The sequence below is a fragment of the Rhinatrema bivittatum genome, chromosome 17 (assembly GCF_901001135.1).
Source record: "Rhinatrema bivittatum chromosome 17, aRhiBiv1.1, whole genome shotgun sequence".
Taxonomy (NCBI): domain Eukaryota; kingdom Metazoa; phylum Chordata; class Amphibia; order Gymnophiona; family Rhinatrematidae; genus Rhinatrema; species Rhinatrema bivittatum.
This window is the reverse complement of record NC_042631.1, coordinates 8,395,893-8,410,801: the sequence shown is the minus strand read 5'-3', so window position 1 is coordinate 8,410,801 and position 14,909 is coordinate 8,395,893. Positions and strand designations below refer to the sequence as shown.

At 37.4% G+C, this 14,909-nt stretch overlaps 1 protein-coding gene across 1 annotated transcript in view; it reads right to left on the bottom strand.

Annotated features, from left to right (window-relative positions):
- LOC115079248 (golgin subfamily B member 1-like) overlaps positions 1–14,909 on the bottom strand; it is a 60,615-nt gene that overhangs the window by 4,667 nt on the left and 41,039 nt on the right. The window contains exons 21-25 of the mRNA XM_029582572.1: positions 3,886–14,790; positions 3,258–3,388; positions 2,007–2,166; positions 757–903; positions 159–256 (exon numbers count right to left, since the gene is read on the bottom strand). Coding sequence (XP_029438432.1) covers positions 159–256; positions 757–903; positions 2,007–2,166; positions 3,258–3,388; positions 3,886–14,790 — 11,441 coding nt within the window. The remainder of the gene's footprint in view (positions 1–158; positions 257–756; positions 904–2,006; positions 2,167–3,257; positions 3,389–3,885; positions 14,791–14,909) is intronic.

Sequence of the window (14,909 nt, the reverse complement as noted above, 5' to 3'; positions counted from 1 at the left end):
ATTCCAATTAAAATGGACAATATTCCAGATTGCTACTTCCCCACAAGCACTTGAATAAGAAACTGATTCATAAGACTAGCCTTAGAGAAAGAAAAAATCTACCTGCTTGATTCTGTGAACTACAAAAGTAAACAAATGCAAATCCAATATATACTGACCTCTTCCACTGGTCACTCAGCTCCATACTGTGCATTTCCACAACCACACTTGCTTTTTCCTGTGGGGCTCCTGGAGGAACCTCTGCTCTCAATTCATCCTAAAAAGAAGTTATGTTAACTTGGGATTTAAAGCGACATTTCTTTCATATCATAATCATCTGTCTATTCTTATGAAAACCTATTCAGCTTACTCTAAATTTCTTTATAAACGGAAACCCTCCTGCCTCCTATACTGACATAATTGCTATTATTTTTTTGTTTAGAAGGTAAAGAACAGACTAACAGACAATTTTACTACAATTTCTTCAGCAAAGAATTGTGGTTGCTGTGTTAGTCCTCTTGGATAAATGGATTTTACTGGAGTAACTTAATACATCTGTGACAAGCTTTTGAGAGTTATGTCTCGGTTTCACTGATCTGGTGAAGAGAAGATAAACTCTCGGAAGCTAATCACAGATGAATTAAGTCCAATGAAAAAAGTCTCCCAGCTTGTTTGTTGTCCCTGAATTCCACTACAGTTTCTGAAATCCGAAAGTAGGTTATGAGTGATTGAGCATAACTTACTTTAAGGTTACATGTTCTGACATTCCTTGCTCACCTGCACTCTGCCAGCCTGGTATTCCCTCTCCAGTCTGTAGTAGCGATTTTGCAGTTCACTATAACGTAGCTGGGTGTCTCTTAGTGTCTGGGACAAAGCCTTTAGCTGAGTGGCGAGCACGTTGTTTTCCTCTGTCGAATGCCGTGCCTGAAAGGATTCCATTTTAGTAGTACTGTATGCTTTGAAAATCTAAGCCTCACTGATTCAAGATTTCATTTAATTTTGAATTTCAATTCCACTTTTCATGGCTGGGCAGCCGCTCCAAACAGATTACAAATGATTTAAAGGAAGGCAAGTTACGTCATCATTACAAAGGGAATTGAGGAATATTTAATAGGTCTGTAAGAGAAGCTAAACAAGAAAATCTTTTTAAAACAATAATACAGGACAGAAAATAAGTGAACGGAAAATCCATACACCATTTACATGATTCTGATTTGCCATTCTCGAAAGGAAAAACAAGTGCTTAGCTTGTGAACCCTTTTGCCAGTCACATCTCCTGCGAGAAAGTAAATCATGATGCTGTGCTGCTTATTATTTCAGATCTAAGTTCCACCATTCCAACTAAGGAATAGCTGAAGAGTGATCATGGGTGAGAATGTTAAAGAATGCTCTGGTTATGATGGACCCCAGTTACAGAATGTACCCCAGTTTCAGATAACTGAAGAATAGTCCAGGCAAAAATGTGGGCAATCAGAAATGCATTTCTGCTAATAAATGAGATGGACATTGGCTACGACAGGAATCTTCCAATGCCTTGGCATAATAATGTGGGGGGAGAGGGGGAGCTTAGGTTAATGTAAATATTGTTTTATGTGTTCCGGTGAGATTTCACTTAACTTCAATAAAATCGACAACTTTATTTGCAAGAAGTTTTCAAAGAAAGTTCATACAATGAACTCAAGTACTTTTAAAATTCAATTGATTCTATTTTGAAAACATTTTAAATAATGGAATACATTCCCTACTACTTCTCTTATTTTAGGTAATTTTAACGCTGGTCAACCCAGTTTTTACAAGTGTGGCCCCCACACTTGTAAAAACTGGGAGTGCACTCAAAACATGCTAGACCCAAAGGCACAGATCTGCAAGGAAAGTTCTGGTAAATCTGACCTGAGGTATTCTGTGCTCTCTAAATCATTCCAAAGTAGTATTTTATTATTCTTCAAATGAACTGAATCAATAAATCTCAGTAGTAAAATATATATATTTAGAGAGAGAGAGAGAGAGAGAGAAAAAGAGATATTTACCCTGTCTTCATTAATATTACTAATGAATGATATTTCCTTGGTTATCATTCCTTGTTGTAACTTCTGCAGATCTGCTATCTGACGGTCCTTTTCAGCCATGGCCACACTGAACTGGTCTCGCAGTGCTCGAGACTCTATCATGAGCAAGTTCTTTGCAGTTCTAAGTACAAAGATTAGCAACTTAGAATATCTGATTGCTACAATTCATCAGATAAAAGCATGAAAAAAGTCTAATGTGAACATTTCTACACCAGCATCAGATCCTTTTACTGCATTATCCTCCACTTCCCTTATAAATGCATTCTCGCAATAGCTACCTGCTTACTTTCACAAGCCTGTGCTTAGAGAAACAGATGCATGAAAATACCTGTATGTATTAAAGCGGGCCAATAATTCACCTCTCAGGATCTTTGACTAGCTGTCCCTGCTTCTAGCTGAAGCAAAACTGTCTTTCACTCAGAAAAGAGCACTTTTAATAATTTTGTGTCATTGGCAAATTTGATCACCTCACTCGATCCCTGGGGCACTCCATTATTCACCTTTCTCCATTAGAAAAATTTATTATTAAGTCCTACTCTGTTTTCTTTTAACCAATTTGCAATCCACAATAGGACACTGTCTCCTATCCCAAGACTTTTTAAATTTCCTAAGAAGTCTCTCATGAGGGGCTTTGTCAAATGCTTTCTGGATCCAGACACACTATAACCAGCTGGCTCACCTTTATCCCCATGTTTATTTAGGCCCTCAAAAAAAAATGAGGCAGATTAGTGAGGCAAGACTTCCCTTGGCTAAATCCATATTGGCTTTGTCCCATTAAACTATGCCTATCCATATGTTCGGCAATTATTCAAAGATGGAAGATGTACAAGAGCTCTGTAGATCACACAGATCACTTCTTTGGATATGACCGCACCAAACAGGACTAGTTTTATAATAACACAATCTGAACCAACAAGGTATCCAAAAGTTTGATCTACTGATGAAGGGTAATGAAGTGGGGGCTTACACATTGGTTGCTCTCGCCTCAAAGTCTTAGTTGGGGGGACGGACAGACAGGGAAGTGCTGAACATACTGCTCGTGTTACCAGTGCAATCAGAGCCTGAACACAGGAGCAACTGAGCAGCCAGCACAAGGATACAGAGGAGCAATATATTTTAAAAAGGCCAGACTGTAATTACGAAGTCAGTGAGGTTTTCTACCATTACTTCATAAAGGAGAGGTCGTAACTCAGTTTTTATTACAATTCTTACCTTAATTCTGCCATCTCACTCTGATATGATGAGACCTCTTGCTCTGTCTGCTCTTGGGAAGTTTTTGCCTGCTGAAGGGCTTTTCCCAGATTGTTTACCTTTGGAGTTGTGAGGTCGGAAGTATCTTTCACCTAAAATAAAAAGCCATTTAGTAGTTGCATATCCATGTTTATCTTCTGAAGTAGGTTTATCCATAAGGACTATTTTCAGTTTTTATTTTCCTGGGGAATTTCAATATTATAACAAAAAAAAAAATCTGTGGAAAAATGACTGTTATAACAGACAGGATAAAATTAAGTGGAAAAGTCATTTTTTCTTTGACTTTTTTTTTTTGGTTATAAAGTTGAAATTCCCAGAGAAAAGAACATAAAAGCTGAAAGAGAAGGTCCCTATGTATTCATTAGCATCAACATGCTTATAAAGAAAGCACAAAACCTTGTGTAGGATAAAACGAATAAAGAGATAATTAATAGTTAAATGGAATCCTATTAAAACCTAGCTTAAAAAAAATGTTGAAACTAGTCCTTTCCATTTTATCTGAATTCAAAATGGAAAATAAAACAGCTTTTCTTTAATGTTGCATGAATGCAATACGACCTACCTGAAACACACTATGACTGACACTTACCTGTTTCTCTTCATCAGTTTGAAGCTGTTCCAAATCACTCTTAACAGAACTGAGTCCGCCAGTGTCAGATGCTCCGGTAACTGGAGATATCCCCTGTTTTGTTTCATGGACTATCTGTAGTTTCTTCAAGTGCTGCAGTAACCTCCCTCTGTCATCTTGAAGACTTGCCATGGCTTTGGAAAATGCATCAATCTGCTGAGCGTAGTTCCTGCACTCGGAAGACAACCTGGCAACCTCAAGGTCTCTATCGGCAAGTGTCTTGCACATGCTCTCAATTTCACCAACAAGCTGGTCCTCAGTGACTTGGTCATCAGCAGTAGTAAGTGTCAGATTCCACACTGATGTTTTTGTCAGCTGAGTTGAGAGTCTTGATTTAAACCTGTTCAGCTCAGTTTCAAGGTCGTCCCCTCGTATTTTTTCAGACCTAAGTTCTGAAGCGTATCTGCTCTGTAGAACCTTGAAGTCCTCTATTAATCTCTCTCTATCATCTTGTAAAGCAGCCATTGCTTTGCCAAACGACTCAATTTGAAACAGGAGGGTTTTATTTTGAAGCTGAAGATCTAATAGCCCTTTTTCAGCCTGGTCTTCATCTGGGTTCCTCTCATTTCCCAGCTCTTCTAAAGTCAACATATCCTTACCAAATTTGCCCTCCAGTTCTTTTGCCTTCTCATGAGCTACTTTTTCAACTTCTGGGAGCTTGCTTTCGAGTTCTTCCAAGTGTTTCATTTTGAAAATTAATTCTTTAATACCTCCTTGAAACGCTTCTTTAGATTCGGAAATTAATGTCACTTTGTTAAGAGTAGCAATTAGCACTTCCAAGTCATTAATCTTAGATTTTAATTTTCCATTCTCAAGCTCTAAGCCATCCAAGGTCTGCTTTTGTGCTGCACTAATCTTTTGAACTTCTTTCTTTTGTTTTTGGAGCTCGCACTTTTCTTGCTCGAGATTCTTAATGTGATCTAACTTCTGTTTCAGCAGTTCTTTCAACTGGTGATCTTTCAGAGACAACACTTGGTTTAGGTCCTCTCTGTACCTTATGAGCTGTGCTCTTAGCATGGCTGTTTCTGCGTGAAGGTCATCTACTTGGTTCAAAAGATTCCTTAAGTCTTCTTTTAAGGCGGTGTTTTCACCAGCACTGTCAACTATTATGTTGTTTTTTTGGCTTAAAACTATTTGATGGCGCTGTTCCAGATGTTTGAAATCAGAGAAGATGTGATCTCTGTCAGCCTGAAGTGAGGACATTGATTTTCTGAAAGCATCAATTTCATTTGCAGTTTCATTTTTGTCTCTGACTGCTCTGTCAACTTTTCCCTGGAGAATTCTTAATTCGTTTGCCATATTTCGACAACTTTCACCTGACTGTTCCTTTTCAGTCTGCAAAGCACTTAACTTCTTTTCATACTCTTCCGTCTGCTTCGTGTGTTGGCTCTGAATCAGTGCTAGATATCCAGAAATTTCTCCATCTTTTGAAGAAAGGAGCATTGAAATCTCTGTATCTTTGCCCTTCAACATTAATTTCATTTGCTGAGAAATGCTAACCTGCTTTTCTAAATCTGCGCCCAGCTTTTCCTTTTCTGACATAACCTGATGGAATTCCTCCTCTTTTTGTGCAATAATGTTCTCTAGTATTTTAACCTGTTTTGCTACATCAGTCTTATCAGCTATCTGAACTTTAAGAGAACGGTTTTCCGAATACAGAGTTTGCAACATGTTCTCTTTAGACTGAAGAGTCATTTCCAACTCTTCCAATCTGCTTAAAAGAGTAAAGTTGGTTTCCTTTACACTGGTTAGCTCATTTAAGTGTGCTGTATCTTTATGGCTTTTCTGCATACTAATTTCTTTATTAGCTCTTTCCAACACAGAGCACTTCATTTCTAATTCCTGAAGTTGACTTACTTTGTTCTTGATCTCTTCTTGTAAATATAGTATTTTCTGCTGACTTTCTTCTACCTGTTTTTCTTTATTTTCAATAGCATCTTTAAATTGAATTTCCCACTTTTTCATTTCATCAATAACTCTGTCCCTGTCATTTTGAAGAGATGACATACACTGAGTGAAAGCTGCTAACCTGGCCAAACTTGTATTTAAATCTCCCTGAAGGGTTTTGTTTTGCAAGTCTTTAATAATAATTTGATTTTGCATTTGATGAAGTTCTTCAGCTCCTCTGTCCTTTTCTCTCTGAAGGGCATCATGTCTCTCCTGAAGATTCATCAATTCTTTTTCACTGATTATTCTTAGATCCTGAAGTCTGCATTCTATATCTTTTTCATGGTTTCTCTTTTGCCCTTTCAAATCATCTTCTCTCTTCTTGATTTCTCTTTTCAAGCTTACATTTTCTGCGGTAAGCAGAGACATTTCGTTTTTTGTCTCTTCCATCAAAATGTTATGAGAATAAAGTTTCTCATTAAGAATGTGTACTTCTGTGTTCGACTTATCAAGCTTTTCTGCTGTACTATTCAAATCCTTTTCAATTTCTTTGCTTTTAGACTGTGATAGCTTCAGAGATCTTTCCAAGTCTAGAATCAGTTCTTGAAATTGTATAGAATCCTTTTGCAGTTGACTGATTTCTCGCTGCTTTTCCTTCAGAAGATCTTGCAGCTCTTTGGAATTGCTTTTTGCCCCACGGTTACCTCTATAAGCAGATTTCACTTTCTCCTCAAATTCTCTTACAAGCTGCAAATGCTGCTCTTCCTTTTCTCTAATCATAATGCATTTTTCTGCCTTTATGCCTTCAAACTGCTGTGCCAAGAAGTTGTGTTGCATTTGTGCGGCCTTCAGTTCATCTGATAAATGATCAGTCACCTTTTTATTATTAAGCAGCTCTGTCTGTAAGAGTTCTCTTTCATATTTTATTTTACAAGAAGTTTCTTGAACATTTTCAAGCTCTTCTTGTAAGAGACACTTGTCATCCTCTAAAATCTTAACTTTTTCACTCAGGCTAATGATTTCTTGTTTAAGACCTCTTACTTCAAGTTCTAATTTGGAAAGCAAGCCATTCTGATGCTCTAAAGACTCTTTACCTACTTTGAGTTTTTCCAAAATTTCATCTCTCTCCTGCTCCATGGCAGTTACATTTTTCGCCTTTTCTGCAATTTCATTGTTTAACAAATTAACCTGATATAATAAGGTTTCTTTTTCACCAACTACTTCACTGTGTCTAGAGTGCATATCAGACTGGTAAGAGTCCATCTGGACCTGAAGTTCTCCCAAAGCATATTTAATTACATGGATGTCATTTCGAAGTCTCTCATTTTCATTCTGATTCTGGTGCAAAGACATTTTTAGAGTTTCAGACGTTTCTTTTAACTTGTTATTTTCTTCTTCTAACTGACTATTCTGCTGAGATAACCGACCAACAAAAATCTGTTCTTCAGTGGTTGACTTTAATACACTGGTAAGTCTTTCTACTTCAGTATTTAATTCATTAATTTCTTCTTGCCTTGATTCTGCCAATTGTCTTAGCTTGCCCTTTAAATCTTCATTTTCATGATTCACTTTTCGAATTTGCTTATCGGACTCCTGCTTTTCCAATTCAATTTCTCGGAACTGATGAATTAGGTCTTGTTTCTCTCTTCTGGCTAGCTCAATAATTTGCCTCATTTTGCCTATTTCATTACTGATATTTTCATAGGCTTGCAAAAGTGATTCATACTCTTTATTTAATTCAGTGTGTTTAGCTTTCCAGCCTGATAGTTCAACTGTCTGGGAATCTTTTAAGGAATTCAACTGGAAAGAAAAGGCTTCTTTCTCCTCAACTATGGTCTCCATGGTAGACTTGAGGCTCTCACATGCAGCAGTTAAGTTTTCATTGTCTGTTGAAAGTCTCTCTCTTTCTGAAGCAAGGTGTTCCTTCTCTCGAGATAAAGAGATTGTAATATTTTCTCTCTCTTTACATAATTCGGATAAACTCTGCTCCAGGGTGGAAGCTTTGATTGCCAATTCACCATTTTCCAAGAGCAGGCAATCGATCCTTTCCTTCAGGGACCTGTTTGCTTTCAGAACTTCTTTGCGGGAAAGTAGAGCAGCCTGACGCTTTCTCTGGAGCAGCTCTTTCGAGTTCCCCTCTGCATTCTTCATACCTGGCTGCTGGGTGCTGTTTGTTTCCAATTCTTGAACCGTTTCCGTTTGCTGCTGGGTCTGATGTTCCACAGCTTCTACGTGCTTTTCTCTTCCGGAAAACTCATTTTGCAATGACTGCATATTGTTGTCTTTACGTGGATTCTCTTGTAGCACTCTGATATCAGAAATTAAATGCAATTCTTCCAGATCACTATAACTTTCTTTAGCTTCCTGATACAATAGCCCAATTTCTGTGGTACACTTTTCTGTCTGTGTGATACTTACCTTGTGTAATAAGTTTTCATTTTCTTTGCAGTTACTTACATGTGCTTTTAAATTAAATATTTCTACATTTAATTGTTCTAAGACACTAGCAGTTTCTTCTTTTTCTTTTTTGAGACCTTCACAAGTTGTTCTAAAATGTTTTACATCTTCCTGGGCTTCTTTCAAACTCTTCTGCAATTGCAGAATTTCTCTCTCCTCAAGTGTGTTGCTTTGCTCTTTAAGAGAATATAGTGCTGCAATCTCATTTTTTTCTGAAATCTGTTTGATTGCTAGCTGCAGAGCTTCTTGTAGGTCTTCAATTTTCTTCTGATTGTTCTTGTGTTCTTCCTCATGTGTTTGTGAATAGGTTTCCTTTTCATTATTCATTTGCTCCAACCTACTTCTGATACATTCAGCTTCCATTTCAGATATTTCAACTTTTTTCTGTAGTTCATCTATTTCAGTTAACATGGCATCTTTATCTGTTTTAGACTTCTGTTCAAGTTCATTCAAGGAATTTTTCAACTTAATGGTCTCTTCTGTTTTCTCAGCAAGGTCAACAGACAGTTGATAGAAATCATCCTGCCATGTTTTTGTTTCCCTCAGAAGCTTTACATATTCACCATTTAATTTTTCCAACTCTGCATCTTTCATTAGCATTTCAGAGCTTATTTCAGCCACTCTCTTTTCACAGGCTTTGCCGTTTTCCAATTCCTGTTCCATGGCTTCAATTCTGCCTTTTTGTTCCTCCATTTCCAACTTGCACTGGTTCACAATTTTTTCTTTTTCAAGGAGACCCACCTCATAAGTCTGTAACTCTTTCTGCAACGAGGATATCAGCAACTGGTTATAGTCAAATTCATTACACTTATTTGTGTATTCATCCTTCAGTTCACTGTGCGTCTTCTTCAGGAAATCAAGATCTTTGGTTTGTTCTGTAAGCTTTGCTAAAAGTTTATCAAGATTGTTTTCTTTCTGAGGTTGCTTAATGGTTTCCTTCCCTTCTGAAAGTGTAGCTTCATTTCTTTTTTGCAAAGCTTCACTCTCTCTCTCTAACATGTTTAATTGATTACTTTCATTGTAGAGAATTTTATCACTACTACAGGTGTCCCTAGCAGAAAACTGCTGTTCCACTGATTGACCATGCAAATTATCCTGCTGTTTAACAATATCTGCTTTAAGATTTTCTAGATGCAAAAGGAGTTGGGAACGTTCTTCTCCAAATGCCCTTTCCTTCTCACTTAACATGGATTGTACATGGTCAAGCAGGGAATCTTTTTCCTGGACAGATTTTAAATACTCAAGCAATTCAACTTCTTTATGGACAATACTGTCCCTTAACTCTTTAACACTCTTCTCAAGTTGCTCCAGAAGGGCTTCTCTCTCAGAAAGTGTTTCGTTCATACTATTCACATCACTGTCTTTTTCTAGTAGCTGTTGCTTCAGTAGTTCAAGATGATACTCAAGTTCTTTGTTGCATGTTTCAACAGAATTCGTCTGACATGTTAACTCGTCAACTCTCTTCATTAAGTCCTCTGCTTTTTTATGTTCTTTTTCTATTTCATCTTGTCCACTTTCAACTTTTTTCATTAAGTCCTTTCTTACTAGCAGGGCAGCTTGAAGTTTTCTCTTCATATTGTCCTTTTCTTTGCTTAGTTTCTCAACCTGGAACTGCATCTGATCCTTTGCATTTACCAACTCACTGATTGTTGTGTCTTTTTCAGCTAACATGACCTGATGATGCTCCAACTGCCTCTTACACTCCACCAGTTTCTGAGTCACGTCAGCTACATCAGCTAGAGAGCTATTTTGCACAGATTCTAAGCACTGAATTTGGCTAATCAACACATTTTTCTCATCTGAAAATTTTACCATTTGATTAGACATGGATTCCATAACCTGTGTAACAGAAACATCTTTTTCCTTGAGCTGGTGGCTCAGTACAGCAACTAAATCCTTCTGCTGATTGGTCTGTGAAGTTAGGCTCTCTAACAAGAATTCTTTTTTTCCAACTTCTTCCTGCAAATCTAATACCTTTTTACCCTCAACCTCAAGCTTCTTAAGACAGATTTTCAGTTCATTTTCTAACTTATCCAACTGCTCCTGTTGCAAACTAAGGTGCTTCTTTTTACCTTCTAACATTTCCTCTTTTTCTTCCAAGAGAAACTGCTGCTGCTTTAATGCCTCTTTAACAGATGCTACATCTTTTAACAAACATTCTACTTCTGACTGGTGTTGGTTTTCAACCTTTTCAATGTTACTTTGCAACAACTCTTTCTCTTTCTCAAATGACATCATACTTTGTGTCTTATCTTTTGAGATATCATCAATGTACTTATCTTGTTTAGAAAGCATCTGTCTTAATTCCGCTATTTCCATCTCTTTACTTTCAATTACAGACATAATGTATGAGAGTTTCTCTGATCTATCTTTACAACATGCTAATTCTGGATTAGCCTGTGAAATCTTTGCATCTTTCTCATCTAAATGTCTATTACCAAGCAACACGGATACATTTTCACTTAACTGCTCCTCTAGAAGATCCAGATCTTGCTGCAAAGACTGGATTGTACCAATTTTCAATACCATTTCACTTTCTAATCTGCTCATCTGTTCACTAAGAATGGCCTTTTGCTGAGAAACACTACTGAGCTCTCTTTCTGACTCAAGCAGACTTTGCTCTAGCATTTCGGTTTTCCCTTTGAATCCAGATAGTTCTTCAGCCCGCACACTAACCTGCATTTGTAGCTGGTCTTTTTCTCTGTTCATCTGCAATCTGATTGTTTCTGCTTGCAACGCTGAGTCTTTTAAGGCATGTTCTAGCTCTTTATGAAGGTCCTGAAGCTCTGCTGATTTTTGGTTTAATTGGCTCTGATATATAGTTAGAAGTTCTTCTTTTTCCACAATCAGTTTGTTCCTCTCTTCTTGCACGCACGCTTTCTCCTGAATGACGGAATTAATTTGTACCTGAAGATTTTCTAACAAGACTGCTTTTTCGTGAATTTCTTGCGACATCTTAGAATTTAGATTATTTTGTTCTGCCTTCAGATTCTCAATTTTTTGAGACTGGTCAGCGCACATCTCCTGAAGAGCTTGCAGAGTTCCTTCCTTCTGCTGCCATATATTAATTTGGTCCATAGCTTTCTGGTGCTCTAGTTTTATAGACTCTAATTCAGTTGTTAATGAATTAATGGTCAGTTGACCAGCAGCAACAGTTTTGTTTCTTTCCCTTATTACATTCGCAATATTTTTCAGTGCTACATCATTATCTAGTGCCTCACCAAGCCCCATCTCATTGGTAAGTGCATGAATATTGCTTTCTAGGAGATGTATAAGGCCATCTTTCTTCTTCAAAGAATTAAGAAGCTTACCAACATAGTCTTCTTTCTCTCGAAGAGTTGTGCTTAGTTCATTTCTTTGCTCTTGTTCCATTTTAAGTTTTTCTTGCAAACACAGGAATGCATTTTCTTTTGCCTGCCCGAGTTCTTCAGACTTTTGCAATTCAAAGTTCATGCTGTGCATTTGGTCCTGAAGCTGAGAAACTAAGAGCGCCTTCTCTTCTAACTGGGACTGAAATAATTCGTTTTTATTCGCTTTATCATTTAGATTCTTTAGGAGGTTTGTTTTTTCTAGCAGCAATGCTTCTTTTTCTCTTATAAAGAGCCGCATCTCACTTAAATCTCTTAACCGATCATTTAGCTCTTTTTTCAGGGTTAATGTCACCTCTTCAAGGTTCATAACTTTTTGCCTCAAGGCCTCACATGTGGTCTCTCTATCTTTAAGCATTAACTTCAGCTCTTCGTTGGATATTACAGTATTTTTCAAAGCAGACTCCTTTTCTAGCACAGCTTTTTTCAACTGACCTGTTTCAGAAATCAAAGCTGCTAACTGTCCCTGCTGCTCACCACAATTCTCTTGCAGGTCCGAAAACTGTTTCTTCAGATTAACATAATCATCTACCTTATGTTTTAAAGCCTCATCTTTTGCATTACTTAATTGATTTAACTCATCTATTTTTGCTCTCAAAGTTTTAAGCTGACTATGAAGGTCAGAAATTACTTCCATATTCTCAGAAAGCTGAACCTTAAGCAAAACAGACTCCTCACTCTTATCTTTAAACAATTTTAATTCCACAGCTTGATTTTTTAGTTCATTTTCTTTACTGTGTATTGCTTTTTTAAGCTGACTAATCTCAGAAACAAAACTCTGTACCTGATTCTGCAAATCTTCCCTTTCCAATTTATTCTCCTTAATTTTCTGAATCAGTGCCTCTTTCTCAGCAACAGCAGTTTCTTTCTGACCAAGAGCAGCTTCTTTTTCTACAAAACTACTTTGCAGTTTTTGGTTTTCGGCCATCAGTGTGTCAATTTGATCTTTCAGAGCTAGAATGGTATGTCGCTCCTGAGACAAATGAGAATTCAAGGCAACAATTTCGCTTGCCTTTTTAGTCTCAGAAGCGTTGGCCGTTTCAATATCTGCTCTCAGTTGTCCTATCTGCATGTTCAGTGCATGTGCTTCTTGCGTCAGTGATGCATTTTCAGACTGGTACAGTGTAACTTGTGAAAGAAGACTATCAGATTCATTCGATTTTCTATTTAATGCAATGGAAACCTCTTCTTTTTCAGATTTTAACATACTTAACTCTTTATTAATCATTTCCAGTTGACTACTTAACAATGCACTTGACTCGATTCTCTTATCAATCTGCTGATGTAGATTCTCGAGCTCTATTCCTTGACTTTTTAAAGCAGAATCCCTATCTCCCACCAACTGCAGCAGCTTCATGCTTTCATCTCTCTGACTGTGTCCTTCCTTCTCCAGTCTGGCAATGTGGTTTTTATTCTCTTCCACTTCTTTATGTAAAACATTCACCTGTGTGCTTTTTTCTTGCAAAGACTTGCTTTGTCCTTCGAGACTGGAAGTTAGTTCTTCAATCCGATTCTGCAAGACTTCTACTTCAGCTCTATTTCGGCCAAGCTGTTCAAGCAATGTGCTACATTCAGCAAGTTTATTATTGAGATTATCTTCTTTTTCTAGCAATCCATCATTAGCTTCCTTCAACTGAACTTTCAAAGAACATATCTCTCCTTGCAACTGCTGTATTGTTTCTGTACTTTCAGAGAGCTGTTGATTTAAAACATTACATTCCTTTATCTTCTCCATCAATTCCCATGTGACTGAAGTTTCTTTCTGTTCTAAACCTACAGACATTTCTTTAACCTTGCCTATCAATTCGTTTTTATCACAGGTGAGCCCAGAAATTACTGACTGACAATGCAAAACTTGCTCTTCATTAACAGAGAGCTTGTTCCCTAGCTCTGAAACACTTTGGCGTAGGGTCAAAATTTCACTCTCTTTTATTTTCAGTTGTTTTGACAAATGTTCATTTTCAGTGACTACTTGTTGCTTCTGGTTGCCCAAATCATGTATGCTTTCACTCATATCCTCAGCTATTTTCATTTGATCTGCCAGACAAACTTCTTTCTCTTTGAGGAGACTCTGTAGGTGTTTCTTAGTTAAAGCAAGCTCTTCCTTCTCGGCTTCTAACTTACCAACTTTTTCATTATTTTCATCAAGTTGTTTTTGGAGTTCAATGTTTTCTTTCACTTTGGCTTTGAGTTTTCCAGTTAATTTCAGTTTTCTTTCTTCATTCTGTTGCTGAGCCAACTGGAGCTGTTCCTCCAGTGACTTGGCCAACTCTGTTTTTTCCTGGAGTGCCGTTTTGATCATTTCTCTCTCCTTTGAGTGCTCTGTTAGTTGTTTGGATATTTTATCCAAATCTTCATCTTTTTTAGCTGCTTCAGCAATTAACTTGTTGTATTGCTCCTTCACAGATTTCAGTTCTTTCTCAAAGGTCTTCTCTTTGTTTTCTCTCTCCTCCAGCAAACTGGTAAGTTTCTCTTTAGCAGAGTTGTTTTCATCCAGCTGGGACTGCAGGCTCTCAGTCTCCTGCCTGTGTTTTGATTCAGCATCTTTAAGCTTCTCTGTCAATATATTAACCTGCCCTTTCAGTAGAGAAATCTGCGATTTACATTCTGCGACATGGTTATTGTGGGTGACTGTGTGTGTCTGAATTTCAGAACGAAGCTCCTTAATTGTCACATTGTTCTCAGTGATTTGCCTAATTAGCTCTACGGCTTCTTTGGCGCTAGCATTTTTTTGGTCTGTTGTTTTGTTCAGTTCCAATTCCATCATATTAATTTTTTCAGAGAGGGCAGAAATCATGCTGCTTGCATCTTTTATATCTGATGACTGTGCTTCTCTCAGTAAGTGGCTCTCTTTCTCAGACTTGGCTAAGGCATCTTCCATTTCTCTCACTTCTTCCTCTTTGTACTGGACCTGCTGTTTCAAAACCAGAATCTGTTCAGAATACTCGGTCATGTTTCTAGAAACAGTGGAGATTTCATTCTCTTTTTCAAGTAGTATTTCTTTGAGATTATCAATTTCTCTCTCGCATCTTTGAAGGTCATGGATAAGTTGAGCTCTCTCCTCCATATGGCTTGTATTGAGTCTGTCAAGCTCTTCATTTGTCTGGTCAAGGTCTCGTTGTGTCATTTCTAAGGCATTCTCTTGTTTTAATACCTACAGGTTTAAGAAATAACATGGAAAAATTGCTTTAATTGAAACCTGAAGAATTCAAAGTTAATCTTTACCCTGTATAAACACAAAGTGCTGTAGACATACCATCAGTTCCCAATTCC